The 26703-nt window shown below is 53.4% G+C and overlaps 1 protein-coding gene and 1 long non-coding RNA gene across 5 annotated transcripts in view; one reads left to right on the top strand and one right to left on the bottom strand.

Moving 5' to 3' along the window:
* LOC131506605 (uncharacterized) overlaps positions 1–20511 on the top strand; it is a 46383-nt gene extending 25872 nt beyond the window's left edge. The window contains exons 2-4 of the long non-coding RNA XR_009259064.1: positions 13021–13058; positions 13228–13322; positions 19308–20511. This is a non-coding gene — a long non-coding RNA (uncharacterized LOC131506605). The remainder of the gene's footprint in view (positions 1–13020; positions 13059–13227; positions 13323–19307) is intronic.
* Positions 1–26703, bottom strand: part of PEBP4 (phosphatidylethanolamine binding protein 4) — a 215013-nt gene that overhangs the window by 5133 nt on the left and 183177 nt on the right. For all 4 annotated transcript variants that reach the window (XM_058720332.1, XM_058720333.1, XM_058720330.1 and 1 more), the window contains 2 exons: positions 8286–8331; positions 5921–6034 (listed from right to left, as the gene is read on the bottom strand). In XM_058720332.1, the coding sequence (XP_058576315.1) occupies positions 5921–6034; positions 8286–8331 (160 nt within the window). The remainder of the gene's footprint in view (positions 1–5920; positions 6035–8285; positions 8332–26703) is intronic.

Raw genomic sequence — 26703 nt, 5'->3', positions numbered from 1 at the left:
CTGTGTGTGTTTGTGTGTGTCTGTGTGCGTGTTTGGGGATGGTCTGCAGGCAGGGCACTCTTCCTTCTACGTTTGCCTATACCATGTACTTCTAGCTCACTGCCACCAGGCCTGTGGATTTTCTCCCAGCCTCAGTTCCTCTACATCAATGCCTCCTACTGTTGACACTTCTCAGAGTTCTGCTGCATTCCTGCCCTTGGCCTGTGTTTTCAAACATTTCCCCACAGTGCCTACTGTTTCAATCACCCATGGTGCCCCTCAGGCCTTTAGAGGCCACAAGCAAGCCTTAAATCCCACTGTGTGGCAAGCCTCAGCCCATCCCTCCTCTCTGACCTCTATGGGTGGGTGGCTCACCCAGGAGCTGCTCAGTTCAGGTGTCTGTGATGCTGGGGAGTGGGTTATGGCTGCCTGGTCCAGAACCCAAGGACCCTTCTCTGCCCCTCCCAGAGACGCAGTCTCTCTGCAGGCCTCCAAGGCTGCCTCGGTAAGGAGGTGTCCGAGACTGGTGTGGCCTGTTAGCTCCCTTGGTGCTGTGGCACCATCCTGGGCTCACTGCCTTGGAGATGCTTCTGGAACAAGCTTTGGCATGTCATCTTGTGGGGCAGCGAGGGGATTTCCCCCGCTCACTCGAGAGAGGAGCTTGAGGCCGTGAGGCCGGCTCGTGACACCTCTGGGCCAGGTGGCTGAGGTGTGGCACCACACAGGCCATAGCTCGGCAGGACTTTTAGTGTCTACACAGTGCTTGGCTATCACCTTCTCCAGGGAGGGGGTGTGAGGGGACGCTGCCTTGGGTGGCTGCTGCTGCTGGCCAAGGACACTCGGAACTCCAAGATAGACTTGCTCTTTCTTTGTCCCCACACCAGGGCCCAGGTGGTCTGGGTGAGGAGAGAGAGGGGTGAGGGTGAGGAATGTGGGTGAGTGAGTGATAGGAGCGAAGAGCCTCGCCCCAGGAGTCAGAAGAAAGGTAATTTGCTTTTAACTGTGGACCCTTGGTTGACCAAGCCACTCACTGTTCTGGGCGTCAGTTTCCTTATTCGCCTGGCAGAAGGAATGGCCACTGTCCTGGTCGCCCTACAGGATCCAGCCAGGGAGGAGCAGGGCAGGCTGGTGGAGAGGCTGGGCACAAGTGGTCCTGCCTGCCCACCTGGTTGGGACAAGGAGGATGTGAATGCCAAAACTCATTTGTGGACACGGTGCTCACAGAGGCGGCTGTCTTTCCGGGTGTTAAAGGAAGCTGACGATGACTTGAATATGGGGGTGTGAGAACGTGCAGCTGTGTGTGTGTGTGTGTGTGTGTGTACATGGGTGTGTCCCATACACAAACATCCTCATTGACTGAAATTTCACAGGGGGCTGAGCACAGGGACAGGTGGTAAAAAGAAAACATATGGCAGAGGTGAGCTCTTCCCTCAAGGAATTTATAGTCTCATGGTGGCAGTGAGGCCTGTGCAAGTGAAAAATGGTTAATACAAAAGAGATAAAAGCAGGTGACTAAGGAGGCAAAACCAAGTGTTACGGAGCATGTGGAGACGGACAGCAGCAGGGGAGGGCAGGGTCCTGTCGGCTGAGAGAAGACTGCCCCGTGGGAAGGCATGATGGGGCCATCAGCAAGACTCGTATTCTGCAGGCGGGGCGGGGCCACCAGGCTCGGGGAAGGGGAGAAATGGTGAGCCCTGATCAGCAGCAGGCAAAGGGGGAGCATGGTGGGCACTGATGGGAACTAAGCAGGAATTAGTGGGCATGTGGCAGCGTGTGGTATAGAAGGGTGCATGGATGAGGTGCGAATCAGCGCTGTCTGCGGGCTCTCTTCAGATATGGCCCCTCAACTCATTCGGTTGGTTCCTCTACAACGTGGAAGCCACCTGCCGAATCCAAGGCTGCTGTGAGGCCGATGCCCAGGCAAACTGTCATGAATCACAGATGAGCCCAGAGGCCAGATTGGGCTTTGGGCATACAAGGTGGAGGGGAGAGGGATTAGAGCTGGGTGAGAGGGGTTGGACAGAGGTACAAGTCCAATGTGTTACAGGCCCAAATTTAGGAAGGGGCGGTGTGGCCTTTGGGACAAATGTCAGTGAAATTGGGCCAGCCATGGTCAGAGGGCATCAGGTCAGGCTCTTTCAGCTTCACTCTTGTTCCCTGTTTGGGATGTGGTCATGCTTGAGCTATCTGACTATCTCCCTTCACTAGCTCTGTGAACTCCCAACTGTCCACAGGGTTATACCGGTGACACCATGCATCCATGGGAACACCGACCTGGTCCACATGGCTCGATTCTGTGCCCACAGCACTCAGAACACTGCCTCACACACATTCGGCACCTACTGTCATCCCAACGAATGCAGAGGGCATGTGTGAATCGTGCCCAGCATGGAGGGGAAAATGGCGGGGAGAAGGAGCTGTGTAAAGGCAGGAGGAATGGGAAGGCAGGATTTCATAAACTAGAAGAAAGTTGGCTTGCCCTTCCAGGGCCTGTGCTGTGGTCCTGGCAGGCCAATATCTGATTGAAGGCCTCCATCCATAAGTGTGTGGAGTTGGATAGGTTCTTCAAGACTGGTCACTTGCTCCCTGCACTTGTCCCGCAGAACTCCAAGGTGGGGGGAACTCGGTAAGCTGGGAGCAAATCTGTTATGGGTCATTCAGTGGTAGACCCAACTAGTCCAACCCCTTATCTTGAGGATATAGAAATTGAGGCCCAGAGATGTGAGGTGGCTTGTCCAAGGTGACACATGGATGTCAAGATATCCCATTTGTTGATCCTATAGATGTTGTTTTGAGGTCACGGAATAAAGAGAAACCCTGCGGAGGGTTTCAGCCCCTGGCACTGAGCAATGTTCCCTGGCCCTCACGGTCCTACAAATTCAACTAGAATAATGTTGCACATGCTTCTCAACCTAAACTGTCATCCACGCCTAAGTCCTAGGGAGGAAAGGATTCAGTAGGACTGGCTCAGGTCAACTACCCTTCATGGATGCCTCTCTACCTGGCTCTTACACACCCACTTTCCCTTCCAGTCTCTGGAAGCTGTTCCTGCCTGTGCATCCAGAAAACACAAGTGGTTGGTTACAGCACATATATCCTAGGACTCCCCTGTTCCTCCGAGGACGCCTTCCCATGGAAAGAAAACTAGACCAAAGTGAGCCCTAGGGCCTGTGCTCCTTGGCTCCATATCCTGGTCTCCTGGGGGCTGGTCCAGCCTGGGGCTCCATGAGTCCCCAAGCGCTGTGCGGGTGCTTCAGAGAGCGCCTGGCCTTGGACTTCTGACAGTGTGCAAGGGCGGCTTCTACATTTGCCACGCCCCGTGGGTTCATCTGGGCATGCATCTCTGCACCTTTGGTGGTCTCCTGTGCCCTTGTTCCTCTCCGGCCTGCCCACCACTCCAGCGTAGTCACCTCTAAAGAGGGGTTGCTGTGTGTTACTTCTCCCATGGGCAAGACCTACTGGCACTTCACGGCACCCACCAAGGTCAGGCCTCTGCTGGGCTTGCTCCTCACAAGGGGTGCTCCTTCTCACTTTTCCAAAATAATCGTTGCATCTGTGGTTCTCCAGCCCAGAGCGCCTTTTCTCTTTCACTCAAGGATTCAAATGGCCTCCTTCTCCCAGGCCCAGCCCATGCCACACCTCTTCCATGTAGCCTCAGGGCCATATAGGTTTGTAGATCATCTAGATCCAACCCCTCATTTTCTAGATGGGGGAACTGAGGCTCAGAGAGGGTAGTTGAATTGCTCAAAAGTCAAATCACTAGCTGGAGACTGGAAACACAGATTTCCTCACCCTGCAGTAAAATACCTTTGCACTGTTCCCGGCTGAAGAGGGTGTGTCTTCTGGAAGAGAAGGGGATCTTAGGAAGGTATGGACTATCCCTAAATCCACTTGATCTCCCGTTGTCCTTACAGCCAGAAACGCACAATTAAGTGCTTAATTATAAGCTGCTCTGCATTGTTATATAAGTGTTTTCAAAGTAGACTGTAAGCCCCCTGAGGGCAGGGAACATTCCCTGTGCTATGTGATCCTATCCTCTCCTAAGCCCCTAGCACAGTGCTAGACACAGGAAGGTGTCCTATGATGGGACGGGTACCCTGGCCCATCTGGGAGGATGATTTTCCCACCTCCATCTCGGGTGGCAAGCAAAATGGCACAGAAGCCAAGGGACCCTGCCCAGATGCGAGTCCAGTTCCTAAGTTTTCATGTAAAGGGAGGGGGCTGTGCACAAGAAACTGTGGTTTTGGCAAAGATTCAAAGGGACTGATGGTGGGTGTCAGGCCGCATAGGTTTAGAGCTTCCTTGCCTGCTGCCAGTGTCACAGGAAGGGCACACCAGCCACTGTGTTTTCTGGAGGACGGGTGGAACCTGAGGACCCCAGCCACGGTGGACGGCAAGTGTCTTTGCGGTAGGCACCTCCTTTCTCCCTTTGCCCCCTTTCATGCTCCTCCTGGCTTCACCTACTGCTCTCTCCTTCCCCTCCCACCCCGCCCCTCAGAAAGCACTTGATCTTGCCGGAGCCTCTTTCAGGGGACAGTCTGAGCACTATCCTAGCCCAGGGTGGGGGCATTGTGATCTTGATGTCTTAACAGTGGGACTCAGGCACGCCTTACTTTGTGAGACTTGTACTCTTGGGGGACCGTCGTGGGCTCAGGTGCCAGTTCTCAGCCCTCAGAAAGCACAGTGCCTGGACTGGTGTAAGGGGGCTCATGACGTCTTTGGCGAGAGTGATCCAGGGAACTGGAGAAATTCGTCTTGGCTTGGGCAAGATACATTATTGTTTTCCTTTTCTCTCTGTATCCAAATTTGAAAGCGTGTCTTTGGGAAAGCGGTTTAAAACAGATTTACAGATTGGCAAGATGCTGAGGGCACCTGGGGAGGGTTCACCAGTGGAAAGGTTGCACCAACTCTGCTTTCAGGGCAGCCCGGAGCCTTCTGTGATTGGTGGCTCCTGCTCAGCACACCTGAAGGCCTCCTTCACTCAGCCAATACCTTTTGGGGCTCCACTTTCCTCTCCTCTGGGGCCTTTGGGCAACAGGCTTGTAACAATACCTTTCCTGGCTTCCCAGTGGGTGGGAGTTGGTCAAGGTCACTGGGTGAGAGCAAATGGCTGATGACATCCACCCGCCCACTCACCTTCCTGCCAGCCTGGGGGATGTGCTGTTTGCACTCCCAAGATGGCATCTGTGCATTCCACATTTTCTTCCCTTCCCCCAAATGGGGGAGGTGATAGAGTGCACAGAGATTACTTTATTTCCCATTTTCCTGGAGAGAAATCTAAAGCTCAGTGAGGGGTCATGGCTCACACAGGGTCAGGTGAGTCGCCTGAGGCATGGCAGTGTCCAGATGTCCACGAGTCTTCCTTCCTGCTCCCCAGCTTTGGTTGGAGGGGGACCAAGGCCACCTTCAGTTAGCCATCAGGAGGCTACGGGGAGTGGATCCTCTCCAGGAGGCCAGAAGGGCTGCTCAGAGAAGCTAGTGGAAGGGTTATGGCTGGGAAGTTTTTGCCCCACCACTGTGGCAATACTGGGCAGACAGAACAATTAATGACCAACGAAGACAGACTGGCAGGGTGGCATTCCAGGGCCCTCTTGCCCAGATCAGACTCAATTAGAGCGTATAATTACTTGCAGAAGTGCTGTGGGGTAGCTGCCTGCACATGCCATTCAAGGCTGAATGGGGGAAATGGTTCTCTACCTGGCTCCGGGCCAGCTAAAGCCACCATCGTGATCTGCGGGACTTACTTATGGGGGGAGAACACATCTGATGTCAAAATCTTTAGGACACTCATTCCAGTCTACTTTCAAGAAACACTACCCTTTGACTCCGGCCTCCAAAGCTCATGGGTAAGGAGTCAAGGTCCCAGCTTCCCCATTAATGCACAAAGCATCCACTTCCACCCCAGAATTTACACTGGCTTTGACAGATGGGGAGGCCTTACCTCGAGTTTTGTTTTCTTTGGAATGGAGAGAGATGTTCTGTCCTTCCTGAAGATAGACGAAGAACTGGTAGCGGTGGAAGCCACTTTGTGCTGGTGGGGAGGGAGGCTGGTAGGCTAGGGGCAGAAGAAGGACAGAGGATGGGCCCCACACCCTACAGAGCCCAGAGACCCCTGGCTCTTTTCTCTCAAGATAATTCTTTATGCCTTCCATGGTCCCCACTGACCTTCCTGGGGTCCCAGCCGGGGGCTTACCCCACTGCAAACTACTAGGATTTATCTTTCGCAGGATCTCATCTTCAGTAGTTTCCTTTAGGAAACACCTTATTTTGGGTGGTGGTGGGAGGAGGAGGAGGAGGAGGAGGAGGAGGAGGAGGAGGAGGTGTGAGCTGCTTGAAGGTCTTGGGCACTGGTGGGACTCCTGGGCCTTACTTGGCTGGTGGGTGTTGGTGTTATCCCTTTGCTGTTTTAGTCTATCCTGATGGATTTCCTGCCTCAAGAGAAACCCATCTTCCTCTGTGAGAGTGTTTGGCAGCGGATTTTTATTTATTTTTTCAGCATTTCCTTATGAACTCAATTCCCAAAGAAGCCAATTTCTTGGCTGGATCCGGAGGATCTGGAAGTGGTTATGGGGGTGGGTGGGACTCGGTTCAAAGGTTTGATCATGGAAGTGTAGGATCTGGGTGCTCGGGGCACTGGGAGCCCACTCAGGCTCTTCCGGAGGAGAAGGCCCATCTCCCTCCCCTCTGCCCTCGGTGCAGGAGGCAGATCTTTTTCTAAGGTAGGGGGGTAGTGGGGCGGGGACATCTCTCATTCTTTCCCCAAGTCTATGCAGGGGTTTTATGGGCCAGACTTTTGCGGTTGGTTCCAGTGGGGCCTCCTGCCAAACCGTGTGCCTCTGCCTCCTCCCCTTCGCCTCATCTCCCTTTCTAAAGAGCCAAGAATCTTCCTGGGGGTGGGTGGGGATGGAGTGTTTGCAGCGAGGATGCTGGTGGGAAGGAGCTTGGTTCTTTATGGTCACCTCCCTCTCCTGGTCATTAGACAAGAGGGACTCGCCATTTGGAGCTGTTGGAATTGTTCCTCATGGTGCACTTCCGGCCACTGGGGCCTCCAGCATGCTCGCAGCTAGGGGAATTCCTGACTATTCATCTCTCCCTGAGTTTTTGGTTGCAGATCTGACACACGCGTGTGTTGTGTGCGTGCGCGCATGCGTGCATGTGTTCAGAGTGAGCACAGCACAGGGTGTGCCAGGAGCCCTGTGAGTTTGTATGACTTGGGGTCTGTGCTGGGGCAGGTGCGAGTGCTGGGAGAGTGTGCTTGTTCGCTGAGGCTGTTTTGGAGGGTCTCCGTCAGTGTGTGTGCAGATGTGGGTCATTATTTTTTTTTTCACAAACACTGCCAACGCTGAGAAAGGCTGCTGAGCATAGGTGGGTGCCGGCGTGTGTCCTTCACGTGCATGGTGTGTGGAGGGCAGATGCGGCCGGGTCAGCTTTGAGCAAGGCCAGGGGCTGCTGGGTGCCAAGCTCACTGGAGTGTGGGTGTGTGCCACGCTGCCAAAGACTGGTGTCCGTGCATCTGTGTGCATAAGGCTGTGGTTGGAACTCACTGGTTCAGTGCAACTGGGAATTTATCCTCAGGAGAGATGGGAGACTGAACCCCCCTCACCAGGGCTTTCCTGAAGAATCCCCCCTCCAAGAGTAGAGGCGAGAGATTATGAGGAGGAAGGGAAGGGATACACATGGCGAGCCACTTCTTGGTGCCAGGCCTTAAGTGCTTTCCCTTGTGATATCCCCTTAACCCTCACCACAACTTGGTAAGATGGGTGTTGTCGCCATTTTCTGGATGAGGAGACTGAGGCTCTGAGAGGTAAAGTCAGGTGGACAGTAAACAGTGGAGCTGGGATTTGAAGCCAGGCCTATCTGGCCTGCGTTGCTTCACAGAACTATGAGGCTCATTTATCTTTTTGCTCAGCCCTTTCCGGGAGGTCTACAGAGCCCCATGCAAGGAGATCACGTGGGACTGGGTACAGGGGAACACAGGAAGGCAGGCGGAGGGAAGAGAGGGACCCACCAATCTCTGCCAGTCACTCTCCTGAAGACCCTTGCCTTTCACGCTGGCCCCACCTCTTACTTGTCATGAGACATGGGACAGGTGGGTCTGTGCCTCGGTTTCATTCTCTTTAAAACAGACATACTGGTGGCAGTGGTCTCAAAGCACAGTTGTGAACATGACATTAGAGCATACAAGTAAACTCCTGGGCCAGCACTTGCACACTGCGAAGTCTCAACATTGAGTTGCTTCATTATGGTTCTGGTGGCCATCACCATTGCCCTGGCTGGGGCAAGGGGTGTTTGAGGGTCATACTCACCTGACAGCTCCTGGCCCTGAATCTTCCCTTTCTTCATATCAACACCCTGAAATGAGAGACAGACACAGGTGTGAGAGACTCCTGGGGCAGCGGAAGGCCATACCAGCACACTTCAGTCCAAGTAGGTTTTGCTGACTTCTTTCTCTCCCTGAGGGAGTACGATGGAGGAGTAGGAACATGTATGGCTGCTCCTGGGATGCGTTGCCAGAACCAGCTATAGGGTTTGGAATGGCGCCTCAGGGGGTCCGGGGAGAGAGGACAGACACAGGCATCGCTGAGGGTGGCCTGGGGGTGAGGGATGGACCCCCTGAACATGAGAAGACACTTCTGGAAGGGCACTCCCATCTTCTGCGCCCCTAGACTGGGCATAGGACACGACTCTCTGCCTGTGGGGTCTGGTCAGATCTAAGGCAGGGGCTGGCAATCCTCACAGCCTTGCTAAGCCAGCCCATCCTCTCAGGTTCTCTTTGGGGCCTTCAGAATATTAGGCCAGTGGTTTCTGAGTAACCAGAAGGGCAGGGAGGGCAGGAGGAGGTTGGACCGCTGATTCTGAGGCAAGTTCTTGATGGGACTCAGCCCACAACCTCTGGGCAGATTCTTTGGCCTCAGTTTCCCTCTTCTTCCTTCCCCTCCCTTTTCTCCTCTGCTCCGCGTCTGTGGGATAATGAGGCGATCCCGGGGGCGGGTGCTAATTATTGTTTGTGCAGGACTGGGAGATGCTCAGATGAAAGGGACTGGAGCAGGGCCCCTGGGTCTGTGCCACAGCTCGGGGCCCCTAGGTGTGGGGTTTTATAGCCTTAATGATGGTGATTAGCATGGCTCTTCACTGGTTCTGCCAACACCTAACTGTGCCCTGGTTGTCTTTCCACCAAGCCCTCCTGAGGCAGCCTCTGCTCCTTCCCCTCACAGAGGTGCTCAGGATGAGGGTTTGGGAGCAGGGAGCTAAGAGATCTCTCATTTCTCTGTGGAGACTCTTGGGGTCAGTTGGGTGACCCAGCTCCTAGTGCAGGCTACCTTCTACAAAGTCAGAGCCCCACCCCCGTCTTCTTGAAGCCCCCTGATCTCTTCCCCTTTGGGCTGTAGCTTGTCCACCAACCGTTCTCACTTTGGGCCTCCTTTGCCAGAACATCCCCTCCCCCAGACTCATCCCTGGTTGGGAGAAAGGGCAGAGGACGGCAGAAGAATGGGTCCCTCCACCTTGGGCCCCCTTCCCACTTGGTTTTCCTCACCCTGGGCAGGTGAGATCTCTGTCCTTTGGCACCCTTCCAGCCCCCTCGTGCAGTCTTGTCTGCTCCGGAGCGTCCAGGCAGCCTTCAAATTTAGTCCCTGGGACAGCAGGGCCGTGCGTGGCCAGCTCTGCCTTGGCTGGCTTCCCGCACGGTCCCTGACTCCCCCAGTATCGGGTCGTCTTTCCCAGGGCTGGCAGAGGACCCAGGTGTGGCCAGGGGTTGAGAAGCCAGGGGACACCAGGGTAGAGGGAGGGGGTTGGGGAACGGAGGCCCCTCCCCTGATTCCCATCTCTCCCAGGAGAGGACGTGAGGGCCCAAGCCTTAGCACCCACTCTCCCGAAATAGCTCTCTGGCGGCTCTAGGGCGACTGAGAGATGGGGACTAAGCCCAGAGCGGCCCAGCCCAGCCTGCTCTGTGCTCCCAGCCTCCCCCTCACTCCTCTCCAAGTCAGCCCAGCCAGCGGTTTGTTTAAACAAAACAATAGCAACCTAAGCTGGCTGTTTCTTTTCAATTCCCCACAGGCTTGGGTCCCACCCAGAGTGATAAACAGGCCTCTCTCCTCTGTGTGAGTGCAGGGAGGGGTGAGGGTGGGGGCTGGGGCCTGTAAGGTCAGGGAGTTTGTGCAGAACAGCATGGAAAGTCTGATCTGTGGCCCTGATCAGGGTGGAAAGGCCCTCCTACCCCTCCCTTTCACTCCAGGGAGTCTTTTCTCATCAACTGGGGCCAGCTTGGCACAGACACACACACACCCGCACACCCGCCGATTCATTGAGTAAAGCCAGCAGTCCTTCCTGCCTGCCTCCCCTGGCGGAGAGCTCAGCTGAGGCTGCTGCTGGGGGAGCGTAAGCAGAGGGCACTGATGGCTTTAGAGTTTTCAGGGTCTCTCTGGAGCTTGTTATACAGACAGGCACTGGTCCTTAGAAGGAAGGGCAGGAAGGCTCTAAGGAAGCGCCAGGCTGTAGAGGCGCCCCTGCAGAGCATGTGGTCAGTGTGGCTGGTAAGTACTCAAGTTGGGTTGAGGATGGGCTAGGCTTCCTTTGGGCATAAGCCTTCCCCCAGTGGTCTGTCCTAGGGGTGGGCAAAATTTCTACCATATAATCAACACGTGGTAGGAGCCTTAGGAAACCAAATTCAAAGGGTGAGAAAGTTGAGACTCCAAGGAGCTCAAACTGCTTGTCCAGAGCCACAGAGCAGTGAGTGGGAGAATCTCAGAATATTCCAGGAGGAAGGCGCCTTAGACCCTCGGACCTTTGAGACCCACTAGCTCAAGATCTTGTGTCTTTTGACCCACAGTGACATCTTATGCTTTTCCTACAACGTCATGATGACCCTGTCACTTCCCCAGGAGGCACTGTTTTAGGAAGACTATTATTAAAATACACAGATATCACGTGGAGGACTGGGGCCACAGCAGAAATGGTTAAATAGTTGCCTGCCCCGCCCTCCAACCCCATATGAAACCATGAGCTCTTCCGAAATGTCTTCATGGATTGGAGTACCACAATTAGCCTGAGATGACCTTAGAAAGCTGGAAATCCCTGGGGATGGATGAGATTCTGGGATATTTCAAGGGTGGGGGGATGGGGTGGGCAGTGGGAATCTATGGTTCTAAACACTTCCTAGGGAGACAGGACTGAGCCTGAGGGTGGGCAATGAACCTAGCATTTAAGGAACAGATCCCACACCTGTCAAGTCTGAGCAGACAAGAGCTTTGGAAAGAGAGTCTGCAGTGGGGAAGGGGCTGCTGAGAGCTCCCCGACACCTGGCCTCCTCACCTGGACCCCTCCTTCCTGGCCTTCCCCCTCCCCCAGGTATGCTGCTCCTCTTTAAGATGGGCCCATCCCAGACAAAACCTCCTTTCCCTTACTATAGCTAAGACAGATTGACATTTTCAAAAGGAGCTTGTCTAAATGCTAAGGTTAAAAAAAGGAAATAATTATAGAAATTACAAACAGCATAGAAATTGTTGGGTTTCTGATCCTCAAGAACACCGAAAAGCCCAAGATGGCTTTCTCAGGGTATCAGGACAGGAACACCTGAGGTGTTAGGGCAGTGTGTTTAGGAGGATAACCAGGGCCCTTCTAAGTGTTAGAGACTAGATGAACTTAGGGAGGCAACTCTTTTCCTTATTAGCATCCTCTGGCAAGGGGAGGAGAGGTAGAGGTGGAAGATTGCTCAGTAGGACCCTTAAATGCCCGGGATATAAGAACAGTCTCCTCTTTTTCTTAGAAGTTGGTCCCCAATATGTGTGCACCTGCATGTATGAATGTGTGCATGTGTGCATGTGTGTGCATGTAGGGTATGTGCACAACTGCCTGGTGTAGGAAGAGGCACAAATTATTCTAAATGCAGAGAAGAAGCTTGACTCTATGGACTCTCTGGAGGAATTTCTGGGTTTATAGACATTAGTTGGGAGCTGGCATATGAGATGCTTAAGAGAAGGTGAAACGTGACCAAGAGTCAGAGAGTCACAGCATCACCTCTGGCCTCCAGAGCCTGCTTTATCACCTGCACAATAGGGCAGACATGTTGGGGGGTGGGGGGTGTTAATATCCTCTGACAACAGCTCCTAACCAATGGCTGCTAGGAAATGAGGTACAAATACTCCAGCTCCTCACCTCTTGGGGGGAATGATGGAGCAGCATATTTCAACACTGGCTCCAGGTACCCATAGTGGAACTTGTTTGCTCATGAACCTTGACTGAGTGCCTTCCTTTTGCTCTCTTACCCTCCCCCTTGCTGGTGCTTCCTTGCGTCCCTTTGAAAATATACTACTTGCAGTAGACTCCTTGTCTCAGGCTCTGCTTTGGGGGAACCCACGCTAAAATAGTAAGTCCAACAGACGTTTGTGGAAGGAGCAGAGAGATGAATGAAGGCTTTGTCTAAGGTGCCAGGGGTAGCTGGCCTTTATGCCAAGACTAGAAGCCTCTACTCCTGACTCTGTCCCATATCTTCTGACGGGACCACACTGCTACTGTCTGGACCTGGATCCTTCTGCCCTTCCGGGCCAGGTCCCAGAGGTCCCGGGTATATTAAGCCCTTGGAGTACCACAAACAGATGCGCCAACTAGATGAAAGTCACTTCTATCTTTTGTTTCTTGTCCATGGGGACACCAGAGAGTGACATTTCCTGAGAATCAAGGGTCCAGAGGCACCCCTTCCCCAGCCTGGAGAAGCCTTAGGTAAAGGCTTCTTGAGACTGGTGGCCAGATTCGGGTTGTGAGGTCTGGTGGGTGGGGCCCCCAGCATGGAGGCCAGCCCGGTTTCCTCATTCCCCTTCAATTACCTACAGGCAACTGTCCGCCCACCGGGGCATTTGTGGAGGCCCAGGGACTGGTGCCTGCTGACCCCTGGGGTAGAGGGTCAGCAGCACATTTCCTAGAGTCTGCGGGAGATGATTTAATCGCTTCACCCACTTCTTCCAATCTAGACAGGAAGATTCAATCACTTCTCCTGCCTGGCTGCAAACCTCAGTCAGAGTGGTAACTTTCACTTTTTGATCACAGGGTGGGTGGCGCTGTCAGAAGAGTCCTGAACTTGAAAGGTGAGTTACAGAAAGATGTTGTGGGGATAAGGGAGACTGAAGGCAGAAATGAACGGAACAGTACTTGGGGTGCGGCGGGGGAAGAAAGAAAAAAGGGAAACCGGAAACAGAGTTCCAGGCTCTCTGACACGGGCACCAAATGAGAAAGTTCCTTTGCTGTTTTGCACAGCTGCCTGCAAGCTGCCAAGTGGCAAAGGATCCAGGAAAAGGCACAGGATTGGAAAGTGCTACCCAGCAATCTGTGTATTCTGCAATTAAGAAGGGGTAAGTAAAAGGCACTGACAGCTCCCGGGCTCTGAGGTCTCCAGGGGCTGTGGCTGCCACCTAACACCAGCCTGGAGAGGACCCAGCCCTGAAGACCGGTGCCTGCTTCAGGGGAGAGGCTGTGATCAATTAATCCTGTGGCCTGCTTTTTTGCCCTGAGGCCAGGGAAAGGAGGGCTGGCCGCTGAGGGAGGTGAAATGGAGTCTGTGGGAAGTGGTGAGAAGGAGTCACTCACCTGAGCCCTCTTGGGGATTGAGTGCTTCTAGACTCCAGGGTGTAGGATGGCCAATTATTTTGTGTACCCAGTTTCCCTCAAGAAGTGTCAACATCAAAGCCCTGATAGTCCTCTTCCTGGCACCTTCATGGGCAGTGGGGCTGAGTGGTGAACAGTCTTTAGATAATGTGCCAGTGGGTAGCCTGCAGACTTGGTATCTTGGCACTGACTCGCAACAGACCCCTGGGTTTTGACTCCTAGTTTGGCTTCAGATCTGGAGTCAGTTACCTCCTCGGGTATCCAGATGCCAAAATGGGGAGCGGTGGGGTGTGGCTGAGGGGTTATTATCTGCTTCTTGGAGTAAGTGGTTACCCAGATGAGAGAGAGGAGCCTTTCCCAGGGGTTCAGCGTTCTTCATGACACTGGGTTAAGAGGCAAGATTTCCCAAGGCCAAGGTCAAGGTTGTCTGTGGCTTAAAAAGTACAGGCTGTCCAGGCCCTTTGGTCCAGGCCCTTTGTTCCAGGCTATGTGGAAGTGCATGTGGTTTCCAAATAAGTCACAGTGTCTCGCACCTGTGTGTATGTGATATTATCTAGCATGGAGTTGGCCCTGAGGAATGATGGCTGGGGAGATGGGTAGATAAATGAGTCAATGAATGAGAAGCCCTGTGCTGGAGATAGAAATATGAATGAGACCCATTTTACGGTATTGAGGAACTCGTGGTCTAGTGAGGTAGGTAAACCAACAAAGAAATAACTCTATTATAGGCCTAAATAATTGAAGTCTGTGAGGAGTGCTGGAGGAGCACAGAGAAAGGAAGTTGTAACTGTCTGGGGGTAGTGATTAGGAAAATCCATTGAAAGGAGGCTGTACTCTCTCTGGGCCTTGAAGGACGTTTAGGGGTTTTTTAGTTTTCCAGTGGATAGGGGAGGGGCAGCTTAATTTGAGGGAACTATATTAAGAATGTATAAATATGCAAACAAGACGTGAAAAGGGCAGGTGGGTCTGGAAGAAGCTCAAGATAAGGCTGGAAGTGTAAACGGGTTAGGTTTGAATGGCAGGCAATGCTCCTGAGCATCAAAGCCACCAGCAACCTACACTTTGGGTCTACAGCCCCTAGGCAAGACTTCTTCCATATGCTTAGCAATCGTGTACCCAGGAGAGTCATCAGAGTGGGCCAGTGGAGCTGTCTCTGGTCAAGAAAGTGTCTGGATGGGGCCGGGCTTTGGAGCACTACCCACGTGGCAGGTCAGAGCTGCGTGGGGCTGAACTCCACCACTGTGGCCTCATTCAGAACAGGTGAGTCTGGGACTCCAAACGCAAACACCTCTCTTTTACAAATGATAATTTTGTTTCAGATCATTAAAGTACCACATGCTCATTGTAGAAAAGTTTTAAAACACAAAAAAGAAAAAAAAAATTCTAGAAAGGAAAAGAATCCCCCAGATCATTCTGTATAGAGATAACTGTTCTGAGAACACCATGGCTCCCTTCCTTGCATTTGGGTCCCAAAGCTTCTTGTCACACGGGTACCAGGTTTGAGCCTCTGGTCCTTTTGGGGCCTGCACTGGCTGGACTCCCCTCTGACCTCTTGTGGAGGAAACTCCTGAACCTCTTTCAGTCTCTGAAGCTCAGAGACTGGTTTAGACCTCAGGAGAAGGCAGATCCGCTCCTCTTTGCCCCTTGCCTACCACAGATCACCCATTCTATGGATGCAGCTCTGGAGCAGGGTTAGAGAGGGGGAATGGGAAGGAAAACGGAATAAAGATCACAGGTTCTTACTGAACCTGCTCCACTTAGAAACAGACAAGACATATTAGATAGTTTGAAAGCAATATCATGAGTCGGTAGCTAAATATAATTATTATGCATCGATGTCAGTTTAGACTGAAGATGACCATTTCTAGATACATGGAACAAAAACCGAGGCTTTCAGAATCAACAACAGGTCTCTGGAATGCCTCCACTATCTGGAAGCATGTAGAGAATAGGCTATTCTTTGTGAGCATATTTCCCTGATTTCTTGAAACTTATAGTTTTAGTTCCCCAACTCCTCTCATCTTAACTATTTTGGTTAGTGATCTTATTAAACACTAGTTCTTATCTTCTTAAACACACACAGAGACTACCTTATGTAATTTTAAACACCACTGTGGTTGTCACAGTGAATAACCAGTTTTGCACCCTGCTATAGCACCAGACTGCAATGCTAAAAAACAAACAAAACGAACGGGCCATTTGGCCTTCCGCCTGCTCAAACCTCCTCAGGAGCCAACAATTTAATATTTATGTGGTCGTGGTCACCACATAAAGAAAGGGGAAACACCTCTTGCCGGGTGCTTACAATGTGCAGGCACTCCGCCAGCGTCTTTACACAGGTTAGCTCCCTCTGGTCCCCATCTTCCCGGACATTTCCTGCTAAGGAGCAGTGACCCTCAGGAGACCCACCACTTGGAGGACGGAGGCCGCCTGCTCTGCTGAAGGAGTTGTGCTTCGTGGTCTGATTTTTGGCAGCTGCAGGAACTAGGGGAGTGGTGCCATCCAGTTAAAAGCAGCCCCACCGCATTAGTGACTGAGTCGTTAACACAGCCATCCGAAAGGGCAACCTGGGCTTCAGTCCAATGTCATTACCAATTAGCTACATGACTGTGAGCAAGACGCTTACTTTCTCAGTGTCTCAGTTTCCGTACCTATGAAGTGGCAATGATAATGATATCTGTCCTGGTCTCCCACAGAGCTGTTGTAAAGATGAAATTAGGAAGTGGAATATTCTCAGGTCTCCCAGTGCTGACCCAGTGTAAGGGTCATCATGGTCCCCCTTCCCCGGGGCTGCCCACTAGGGGTGGGGTGGGGCGGCAGGGGGTGGGAGGGGACGGGAACCCATCCTGCCAGCTCCCTCTTGGTGTGGCAGTCCTGAGAAGTCTCCTGGCAGGGTTGGTCTCATGAGGCTGATGGCTCTGCCGTGGGCTCAGAGGTTGCTCGGCTGTGACCGTGGGCCGGTCCCGCTGGGTCTGCACTCACCCGGGGTGTGCGGAGCGCATGACACATAATGTTTATTAATATGCCTTGATGAGGGGCATTAATATCTCTTAATGACACCATCTGAGCCCGGCTTCCTTCTTTCTTTCACTCCTCACTCCTTTCTCTTCCCCCCACCCACAGACACACACACACGCACACGCGCACACACACACACACGCAGACAGAGAAAACGAAGGACAGGAGGGAGAGCTGTCGGGAAGGAAGGGCTCCAATGGGAGTCCCCTCACGGGGCAGACAGAGGATCCTGGATGAGGGAGGCAAGAGGCTGCTGGGGCTCTGCTGTCAGGTGGAAACTTGGCCAGAAACTGCTGGGCGATGGGAGCAAGGGAAGCAAAACAGTGGCAAGACTTTTCCAAAACTGGTGGGGAGGAAGGGGAGTGGCAGGGGCTGAGACAGGAGCCCAGGAGCCTCAGGAGCTGAGGAGGGGCTGGGTTCCTTCATGGGAGCAGGGAGAGAAGATGAAGTCTGAAGGTCATTCGCAGGCTGGGTCTTGGCAGGGAGGTGGGGGGGGCAGGGTGAGAGTCAGAGAAGGGGAGAACAGTGACTCACACTTGCTCACACACACACTCACACATACATGTGTTCACACACTCATAGCCCCCCACATGCATGCTCACATATACATGTTCGCACACGACCCTCACACTCACATACTTAGGCACATGTGCTCCCACATACCCTCACACACTCACATAGATACATGTTCACAGCCACACACACGCTCGCATATAAACACAACATGCTCACACACACACATTCATACACATACGGCTGTCATGGTTACTTATGCACATGCACCCACACACATGCACCCACACTCACACATGTCCACACAGTCACATACACATGCTCACACACACACATACATGCATGCTCATACACATACACTCACATGCTCACACATGCACGTTGCTGTGCAGCTCTCTGCACTTGTGTACTTATGGACATACACTCTCACACACACACTGACATAAACACATGTTCACAGTCATGCACACACGTGCATGCTTACATGCACACTCACGCATCTCACATATACACACTCACAAATACGATATGCTCATAAAATATGTGCTCATACATACATGTACTCACACACTGACATATATACTCACATATTCACACACACAGCACACTCACAAATGCATATTCACAGTCCTACAGATGCACAGTCATGTACATGTACACATACAATATACACGTACATAGTCACACACACATACTCACAAAGTACACACACACACACACACACACACACACACACACACTCCCTCTCCTAGGCCGCCTGGCACTGGTGGGCATGTCAGGATGTCAGGGGCTGAGTATGATGGGAAGACCAGGGTGATGGGGCGTTTGGAAGGGGCCGGTGGTGAGGCTAAAGCCTGGACTGCAGGATTCGGACAAGCGGGTGTGGGAATCTCCAGGCCCCTGGCAGGAGACCAGGACAAAGAGATGGCTGATTAGGACTGTTGTTTGTGAGTAAGAACAGAGCTGTTGTGCTGCCCTGTGAGGGCCGATGGGGTGGGGAGGTAGGAAGGAAGGGGAGCCCTAGCAGGAGAGGTGGTCAGCAGAGCGGGGAGCACCAACCCTGCCCCTCCCAGCACTCCAGCATCGAGCTGCAGGGTGGTCCACTCGCCTCTCTGTGCAGTATAGAGGCAGAACAGTTGGGAAATGGGGGTAGTTAATCCCCCAAATAAACAGGGCTTGGGAAACTGCACCCTCCGGAGGGAGCAAGCTACATCCTCAGGCCTGGCGCCTATCTATGGTGGCTGCACCCCAGGAGGGAGGACAGGAGACACTGGCGAGGGCCACTAACCTGAGACGAGGACCCCAGGTCAGACCTTTGCTTCCCAGGGGCAGCTGGACCAGCGGGGGCCCAGCAGTCCCCTAGTGCCCACCTGGCCTGGAGAGGGTACCCCAGAGCTTATGGATGATTGGGGGCACTGGTGTTTGGACCACTCCGGGGTGGCTGTGAGAGCTTGATGGGGGCTCCCCTGGGTTCTGTGGAGTGGGGATCACCTTCACAATTGCCGGGAGGCTTTCAGAGCACGTGGTTCAGCTTCTCTACTGGCTCCTGGTTCCACTAGTCCTTCTATCTCCTCTCTTTTTGCCTGAGAGGTTTCTCACCACTCCCAACCCTGTCTCAGGAAACTGCCAGCTGCCTCTGGGCCATTCTGCCCTCTCCACGTGCCGCCTAAGAGAAGCTGGTAGTCCTAGAGAAGCAGGCAATGGGGCTGGGGGGCTGTGGGCATGGAGTGTAGACGGGGGCGCCCAGCAGTCACGGGCCCTCTGTGGCCTCCTGGGGGAAGGCAGGTAGCAATGGTGGGAGTCAGGCTCCTGGGCGCTGTTCTCTGCTTTCTCTTCCTCCTCTGCCCTACTTTAGGCTTCCAAACTCAGTTCTAGTGGGAAGATAAAGCATAATCCGTAATTTTGGGCCTCCTCTCTCCTTCCTTGCCAGAGGGCCCAGGACTGGTAAGACCTTATGAAAAAGAAGAAAGAAGAAAGGAGTGAGGAGGGAAGGACGGAAGGAAGAAAGGAAGGAAAGAAAGAAAGAAGGGAGGGAGGGACGGACAGACTTTCTGGAAAAAAAAGCTTGGGGATCAGGATGTTGAGCAAGAAAAGATGCTGGCAAGACCTGGTGGTTCTGTGAAGCCCTGTACTCATTAGAAAGTGTGACAATAAATAGAAATGCTAAGTCTCATTCAAATCACATCTTGCTCTTTCCACAGGGGCTGACAGTGAACTTGGCCTTGCTGCCCTAGCCCTTCACTACTCAGAACAGCAGCAGCATCACCTGGGAATTTGTCAGAAATGCAGAATCTCGGGCGCTACCCTGGACACACGTGAATCAGAATCTTCCTTTTAACAAGAACCTGCAGTGATTCATACGTACATTAAAGTCTGAGAAGCGCTGCCTCAGAGTCCTGCTCTCAGACCTTTCTGCCCACTTTCCCTGGGGTCTCTGGACTGGTGGCAGCAATGGTGGGAACCAGCCCAGCTCTTGTCCCTGACAGGTCTCCTTCAGGCTTCGGAACCTTTGGAATCACCCTTCCCCGGCAGCACTGACTGGTCCTGAAGTGGCCCCAGCTCTCAAGTCTGACTATTTGGACTGGTCAGGCTCCTGGGTGGTCAGAGGAGATGGGTGGACTGGAGGCATTGGGGCTTGGCAAGGACTGAGAAGACACCAGGCACATCCTCTCTCCAGCACCCCCACATGGAGTTGCAGAAACAGCCCCAGATCAGTGACTCTCAGTGTCACTTGCTGTTCTGGACATTTGAGTTTCTGGCGTTGGGCAGGGCAGTCCCTCCTGCTGGTGGAGGACCTGGGTGGGGGACCTGGGTGCAGTTTGATGGGCACTAGCAGGGGATGTTTGACACGCCCATGGTAGCTCCTTTCTCCCTGATCGTGCTCCTCACTCCTGACCCTCTTTGGGGAACGTTTATTCCCTAGGTGTTCAGGGACCTCCCGGGAAGGAAGAGGCAAGACAGCATTGTTCTTCCTTGTAGCCTATAGACCAGAGGGGGGTTGCATGAGGCTCCCCAGGTGTGTGGGTCAGGGTCTGCTTTGGGGGCCTGGTCCTAGTAGGAGGCCTGCCATTAAGTGACTTCCTCAGGTTTCCCCCCTCTGAGATGCCCAAGTAAAGCCGTCATCCCTGGCAAGCTGCCAGTCTGCCTTCTCATTCGTTGGCCATGCCAGGGCCTGTGTGGTGGGCCTTTGCACCCCTGCCTGTCTGTGTCAGGCCAGGCTCCTTTTTCTGGGCCAAGGGAAATGTGAATGTGACCCGCTGGAGGCCTGCCAGGACTGGGGCTTGCTCTCTCATTCTGTTGTGTCACCTTTTACAGTGCCCGGCAGGCAAATGCCAATCTGGGGAGCTTGGCAATTACGATGCAAAAACAACCGAGACTGAACTCTGTAAACACCCTGGCCTCACAGTTGCTCTGGCTCTGGAATGCTTGGGGACTGACATAACCCTGGGGAAGAGAAAGGAGATCTACAGCCCTCTCTGGCAAGGCCAGTGGAGCCTGGGTCACTAGGCTGTCCTTTTAGGGGTGGTCATCTATTGGGGGGCCTCTCAGCTGAGCCCCGTGGGCTGATGGGAAGGCAGGTGGAGAGCTAGGCTTAGGGCAGTTGCTGTGGTTGGCTTCCTGCCCTATGGGGATTGTCATCGGTCTCCAAGTGTGTTGAAATGAGCCTTTGCACAAGCTTGAGGAGGGCCCAGCAGTTCCAGGTGACAGTGCCCAGGGCCATGAGGAGATGGGAGGAAAGGGGATGGGGTGATAACAGGGAAGAATCCCAAAGAGGGTCAAGGGGCCTCCACAGCTGCTGACTCCCCAAGCTTCTGGATCTGGGGCTCAGTCTGCCTATCCCTGAACCATGTGGCTGGACCTCAGAGGCCTTCCACCCCAGGAGTCTGCGATTCTAGGATGCCAGGCTGATCCCAAGGCTAGGCCACAGGGAGCTGAGACAAACTTCTCCCCAGAACTTTTTATTGTGAGCAGTCAATTGCCCTGGCATCTAAGGCTGCAGTGCACAAGCAAGGGGTCTTTAATGAACGCAAATGACAGCTGATTAATCTGCCTCCTCTCTGTGGGGTCTGGCCACGCTCCATTCGGCCTCCATGGCCTGCACCAGCAGGGTGGGCTCCAGCCTATTACCACTGCACTTGCAGCCCTAATGGGGAAGAGGGGCAAGCCTCCCAGCCTGCAGTCCTGTCATGCATGAAGGGCTGACCCCTGCAGGAGTGGGTTTGGCCCCGCCAGACTCTCTCTCTGGGTGCTCCCCTACAGGAAGGGGGCAGCCTGCAAGGAAAGATGCAAGCAGGTGCTCAGTGGGATTTGTGCAAAGGGGTTACATTTGGGAGGTAAGTGGGGGCACTGTCTAGACGACGGCAGATGGTTTGTTTATGTTACTTGCTGACTGTGGCCTCAAGAAAGCAGCAGGTTCCTCAGATCCTTTGCACTGTGGGAAAAGGCAGAGGGGGAAGGATGGGGGCCACAGAGAATCCCTCTTTCTCTGCCAGGTCACCTGCCCTGGCTCCTGGCTGATATCAATGAAGTCCACATTTACTGTTGTGCTAGGTGCCAAGTGCGGTGCAGGTGTGCGGGTGGTTTACAGTCTGACAGTAACACAATGAAGGGGTAGTTACAGATGTGATGCATGCTAGCAAGAGGATTTACAGAGGGCAGGGAGGGCTTCCTGGAAGAAGCAGAAAGACTCCCCACCTGATAGTGGTGCTTGGCGGGGGGAGGGGAGGGGAGGGAGAACTGTGCACTGGGATGGAAAGGCCCCTATTTCCAGACTCTAGCTACTGGGCATGGGCTCTTTCAGGGCCCGTATCACCTCCTTGAGTTGAGGCAGGAGTAGGAGAGGGAGTGAGTTAGGACTGGAATGGAGGCTACTGACCTTCTCCTGGGCAGGACCCCTGGCTGAGAAGCAGAAGCAGAGGTCCCTTCTAGGGGAGAAACCCCTCGGTTTCTACTGCAATAAAGAAGGGGCCCCGAGCTCTCTCCTGCCACAGCCTCTAATGATGGGGTTGGGGTGTAATGAACATCTGTGTACTCATAAAACAGCCTAATGACTGCCCTCATTTCATGGACCCCTTTCATCTTCACCCGTTCCCAAACCAGAAGGGACCATCCTGAGGGCTGAGACCCAGAGCCTGGTGGCAGCCACAGACCCCAGCTGTTCGGGTGGGGGCCAGTTGGTTCCTGAGCTCCTTGGGGGCTGCCTTTTCCTCTTCCATCCCTTATCTGTTTGAAACAGCTGCGAGAATTTAGGTCGATGGCTGACCAACCTTAGGAAGTGGGCAGGGGTTGGGGAGGGAGGAAGCACGTTCGCCCTGATTCTTAAGAACGGTGGTGTCGACACCTGTAACACGTAGCGCAAGGAAAGAGCGTCTAGCACCCGCTGCCTGCACCACGCCCCCTTCTGCCCAGGTACTGATAGGAGCTCACAGAATCATCCAACACCTGACAAGAGCTAGACTTGTGCAGGGAGGGGTTCAGCCTGCTGAATCACCAGCAACACCTGTGTTTTGCTTGGGAGGTCTCCCGCTCAGGGACTAGCCAAGCCTGACCCTGTTTGGCTTCCTGGAGCTTGATGAGATCACAGCCCCGGGTGTTGTGGCTACAGGCCAGTGTGACCTGCTATGCAGGGAGTATTTTTAAAGAGATACTTGCCCCTGTGTTCCCAGCATTAGCTCCATGAAGAGACTCAAGTTTTTCCGAGCCCCACACCTCTCCCAAATCTGATTGTAGAAATTGGTCAGGGGAACATGAGATCACTTGGGACGAAATGGGAAGTGGAAATACACAATCCAGCAGTCCACTTGCCATGGACAAGCCCCTCCGGGGGGGTGGGGGGCGGGGTGGGGAGGAGTCAAGGGATCTGGGACTGGTAGCATTAGAGGGAGGTGGGATGGGCAGTCCCCAAGGATGGAGACAGTCCACTTTGCCTTCCCCAGAGCTATGGAACTGTCTAATCGTGGTCTTCTGCTCAGAGCCTGCAGAGAAGCCACGGGCCACCATGACAGGGTCTGCCACTGGCAAGAAACTCACGAGTGAGTCAGCCTGCAGCCTCAGTGTTCCCATCCAGGCGCTGGCCCAGCCCTGCCTCCAGGCCATTTGCAGATAATTGAGGTCACTGGAGGGCAGAGACTCCCAAGAATGCAGGTTCCTGTGCCCCTCGCCAATACCCTAGTTTCACGTCCCCTCCCTTTGGACACAATTGCCCCTTTACAATGTAGGGCCGAAAAAGCACTGCTCCCAGGTCACACTTAGCCTCTCAGCTGGGGGGCACCAGACTAGAAAAGGAACATACAGAAGCACAAGTCTTAAGTCTTTGCTCTGGGAGAGCAGGGAGCTGGCAGCTAAGGTAAGTCACTGGGAGGTGGTGTCATGGTTGGTAAAGCAACCACCACCATCCTGGACGTGTGTCAGGCACCTTTGTGCCACTGTATCATCTAATCTTCCTTTTACAAGAAGGCAGAAAGGGCAGAGAGTATCACTCCCCCCCCCCAAATTGCAGGTGGGGAACGCAAGCTCTTGAGAGGTTAAGTGACTTGCCTGAGATTACAGTCCCAATCGGCGGCATATCTGGGAATGCAACCCAGGTGTCCTGGCCCGTGCTCCAAACCTCCTGACTCATAGCCCAGTGTTCTTTTGCCTACACCTCATAACAAGGGGGCTGTGTTAAGGAAATCAGCTCTGAAGAGATGACTTGTGTCACCTTTGCGGGAATCTTCTCGGGTGACCCTGGATGTGCTTAAATTTGGCGGTAAGACCAGTTTAGATCTCCCCACATCTCTCCCGAATCGCATCCAGGCCTGGAGGCAGGAAGCTCTTCTGACAAGGACAGGCTACTTCTCCAGCATCCTCCTGACTTAGGGACCCCAAGGGCCATTGAGAGGGGGTGTGGGCTATAACGAGGCATTGAAAACCCCCTCTGGGGAAGTGGGACCTGGAGGGATGGGGGTGGCCAGGTGACTCAGGGAGGGCCCGAGGCTCAAGCTAGAGGCTTTTCCCATCTGAGGCTGGGGGCTCTTCTCACGGAGAGTTGAGGTTCCTTATGAGCTTGGCTCATGTGGTTTCTCAGTGTCAGATGCCCTCCACAGATTCTCTTTTCAGTCCGGTTCATACTTCTCTGTGTCTGTGAAGCCTTCCTCAACTGCCTTTCCCCTAGGGCTTCCTCCCTCACACTGTGCTTGGCTCTGTCGCGCTGCATGGCGTGGACTCCTCAGCCTAATCTGCAGCTGCTGGCTCTTCTGCCTCTCCCCTGGCCCTGAGCTCCTCCAGGGGATCTTGTTCTGTACATCCTCTCCTGCTCTTGTGGCAGGGGGAGGATGCGGGTAAGTCCCTGGGGCAGTGGAGGAGGAGGGACTGACACACAAGTGTCTGCCTGGTCCTTGTGCTCCACACCTATCAGTGCGCTAGATCAGCCCGATGGCCCTGCTAAGTAGGCAACTGAGGCTGGGGGAGCGCAGCCACCTGTCCTGGTCATTAGGTGGCACAATGGGAAGTAAACCCAGGCATTTCTGATTTCAGACATGATACTCTTTGCCTGGTTCAATTCCCTCTCTCAAATGTTCGCTTAGAAGAATGTGTGAGAAAGTGACAAAATGGATTATGCGTCTATGGAATTGAATCAAGGTATTGTCTCCTGGTTTGAAAAATGCACCCAGCTTGTGGCACGAGAAGCATTTTTATTTCACTAGATTCTCCATCCCTTCCTTCCTCCTTCCCTTCCCTTCCTTTCCCCTTCCTTCCTTCCTTCCTTCCTTCCTTCCTGGAAACATTTTTGCTGCAGTGAGCTGTAAAAGGGCCCCAGGGCATGCCCTTCCAGTGCAAGGGGCAGGAGCATTTCTCTGCCAGTCCAGTTGCCCAGGTGTGCAAACCACCCTGGGGATGGAGAGAGTCCTGGGTGCAAGGGGTGCTCCGTTTGGGGACAGGTTGGGCTGTTTAGGTCTGGAAAGCTATCAGACGCCCTATTTATGGCCCCTGGTTGTGCAGTCTGTGACGGTGTTTTCTGGCTCTTCTGGAGTAGAATAGGGAGAATATGTCAGTCGTCCAGGACTAGAACAGTTGGTCAGACCCCAGCCACAGGGACAGACACAGGATTTCCCTTTCCTTCCTGCCCCTCCTCTTTTACGCCAGCCTCCCCCTCCTCTGTTCTCTCTCTTCTCTCCAGCATCTTTCTCTTGAGTCCTCTGTTCTGCCCTCTTCTCCCTCCTCCTCTCCTTCCTTCCAACGGGACCTCAGCCCTCCACCAGGAAACAGATTTCTTCAGACCATCTGGTCCTGCAGTCTGTCTTGCCTGATCAGCACGGTCCACCCAATACAATATTCTGCGGTGATGGAAATGTTCTAGATCTGCACTGTTCTATATAGTAGCTCTAGCCACATGTGGCTCTTGAACGCTTCAAATGTAGCTACTGCTGTAAAGAAACTGAATTTTTAAGCACTTTATTAAGTTTAATTAATTTTAATTTAAATAGGTACATGTGGCTAGTGGCTAGTGAACTAGACATCAGAGCTCTAAGTGATACCAAGTGCTCGACTCTGGGGAGGTCCCTGGGGGCACTCCCCACCTTTGTCCAGGCCATGTCCCATCCCCTAAGTGCCTTTGTGTGGACCTAGCTTCTCTCCCATGCTCAGCTTCCTGACCAGTAAGAGGCCACGGAGGCCTGGGTTCTGGGCTTGGAGCTGGATAAACATGGATACTGGATCTGTGAGCCTCAGTAGCCTCTTCTGTAAAATAATGAGGATAATTTCTTGAGGAAGGTGCCCAAACCTCAAGGTTTCTTTCCAGCTCTGAGTTCCATGCTTCTTTTGGGCAGGAGTCTGCTACCATCAATCTGGGTGAGTCAGTATGAGCAGCAGGGCAGGTGGTGTGTGTGTGTGTGTGTGTGTGTGTGTGTGCATGTACACACATACATGTGTGTGCACCTATGCACATGCATACATATACAGATGTGCACATGTGGCGGAGGGGGCTATGAGGGGCAGCAGTGGTACTCTGGAGACCCCGCTTATCAGTCTGACCCTGTCTGATTGAATGGCCTGTGACTAGAAAAGGGGTTAAAAGCTCTGTAATTAGGGGAAGTTTGCAGCCTGACTCCACTCCTGGCAGGCGTTTGCCTGTTCCCTGGCCCAGGTTGCTCTGATGATGCCCCAGACTTCCTCTTCTACCATAAATGTCTCCCGGAAAGTCTTCCCACAGAGGCCCCAGGGGCTTTCTCAGGGAATGAGTGTGTGTGCACACAGCCACTGTGGAGCAGGAGCCCCAGGCCACATGCATGCTCTCCCACAGCGATGTTGGCCCTGGCATTGGAGGGGATGTCTGTCCCAGCTTGGGTGGAGAAAGGAGGAGGGGCTTCACCTGGACCCAGGCCCTGGCTTAGGCAATGCTTAGATTCTTAGTCAACTTGAATGCCTTGGACACTCATGCACACACACACACACACACACACACACACACACACGTGTGCATACACTGAGTAGGGAGGTATGTAGAAGGAAGATAAATCAGCCTTTGCTGCTTTGTCCTCCTTCCAAGCTTCTGCTACAGCAGATCTCCCCACATCTGGAAAGAAGGAAAGGATTCCTCGAGAGAGGGCTGTTCTCAGG

This window comes from Neofelis nebulosa, chromosome 3, assembly GCF_028018385.1.
Source record: "Neofelis nebulosa isolate mNeoNeb1 chromosome 3, mNeoNeb1.pri, whole genome shotgun sequence".
Classification (NCBI taxonomy): domain Eukaryota; kingdom Metazoa; phylum Chordata; class Mammalia; order Carnivora; family Felidae; genus Neofelis; species Neofelis nebulosa.
Note: the sequence above shows the minus strand (reverse complement) of the source record. Positions and strands in the feature narration are given on the sequence as shown.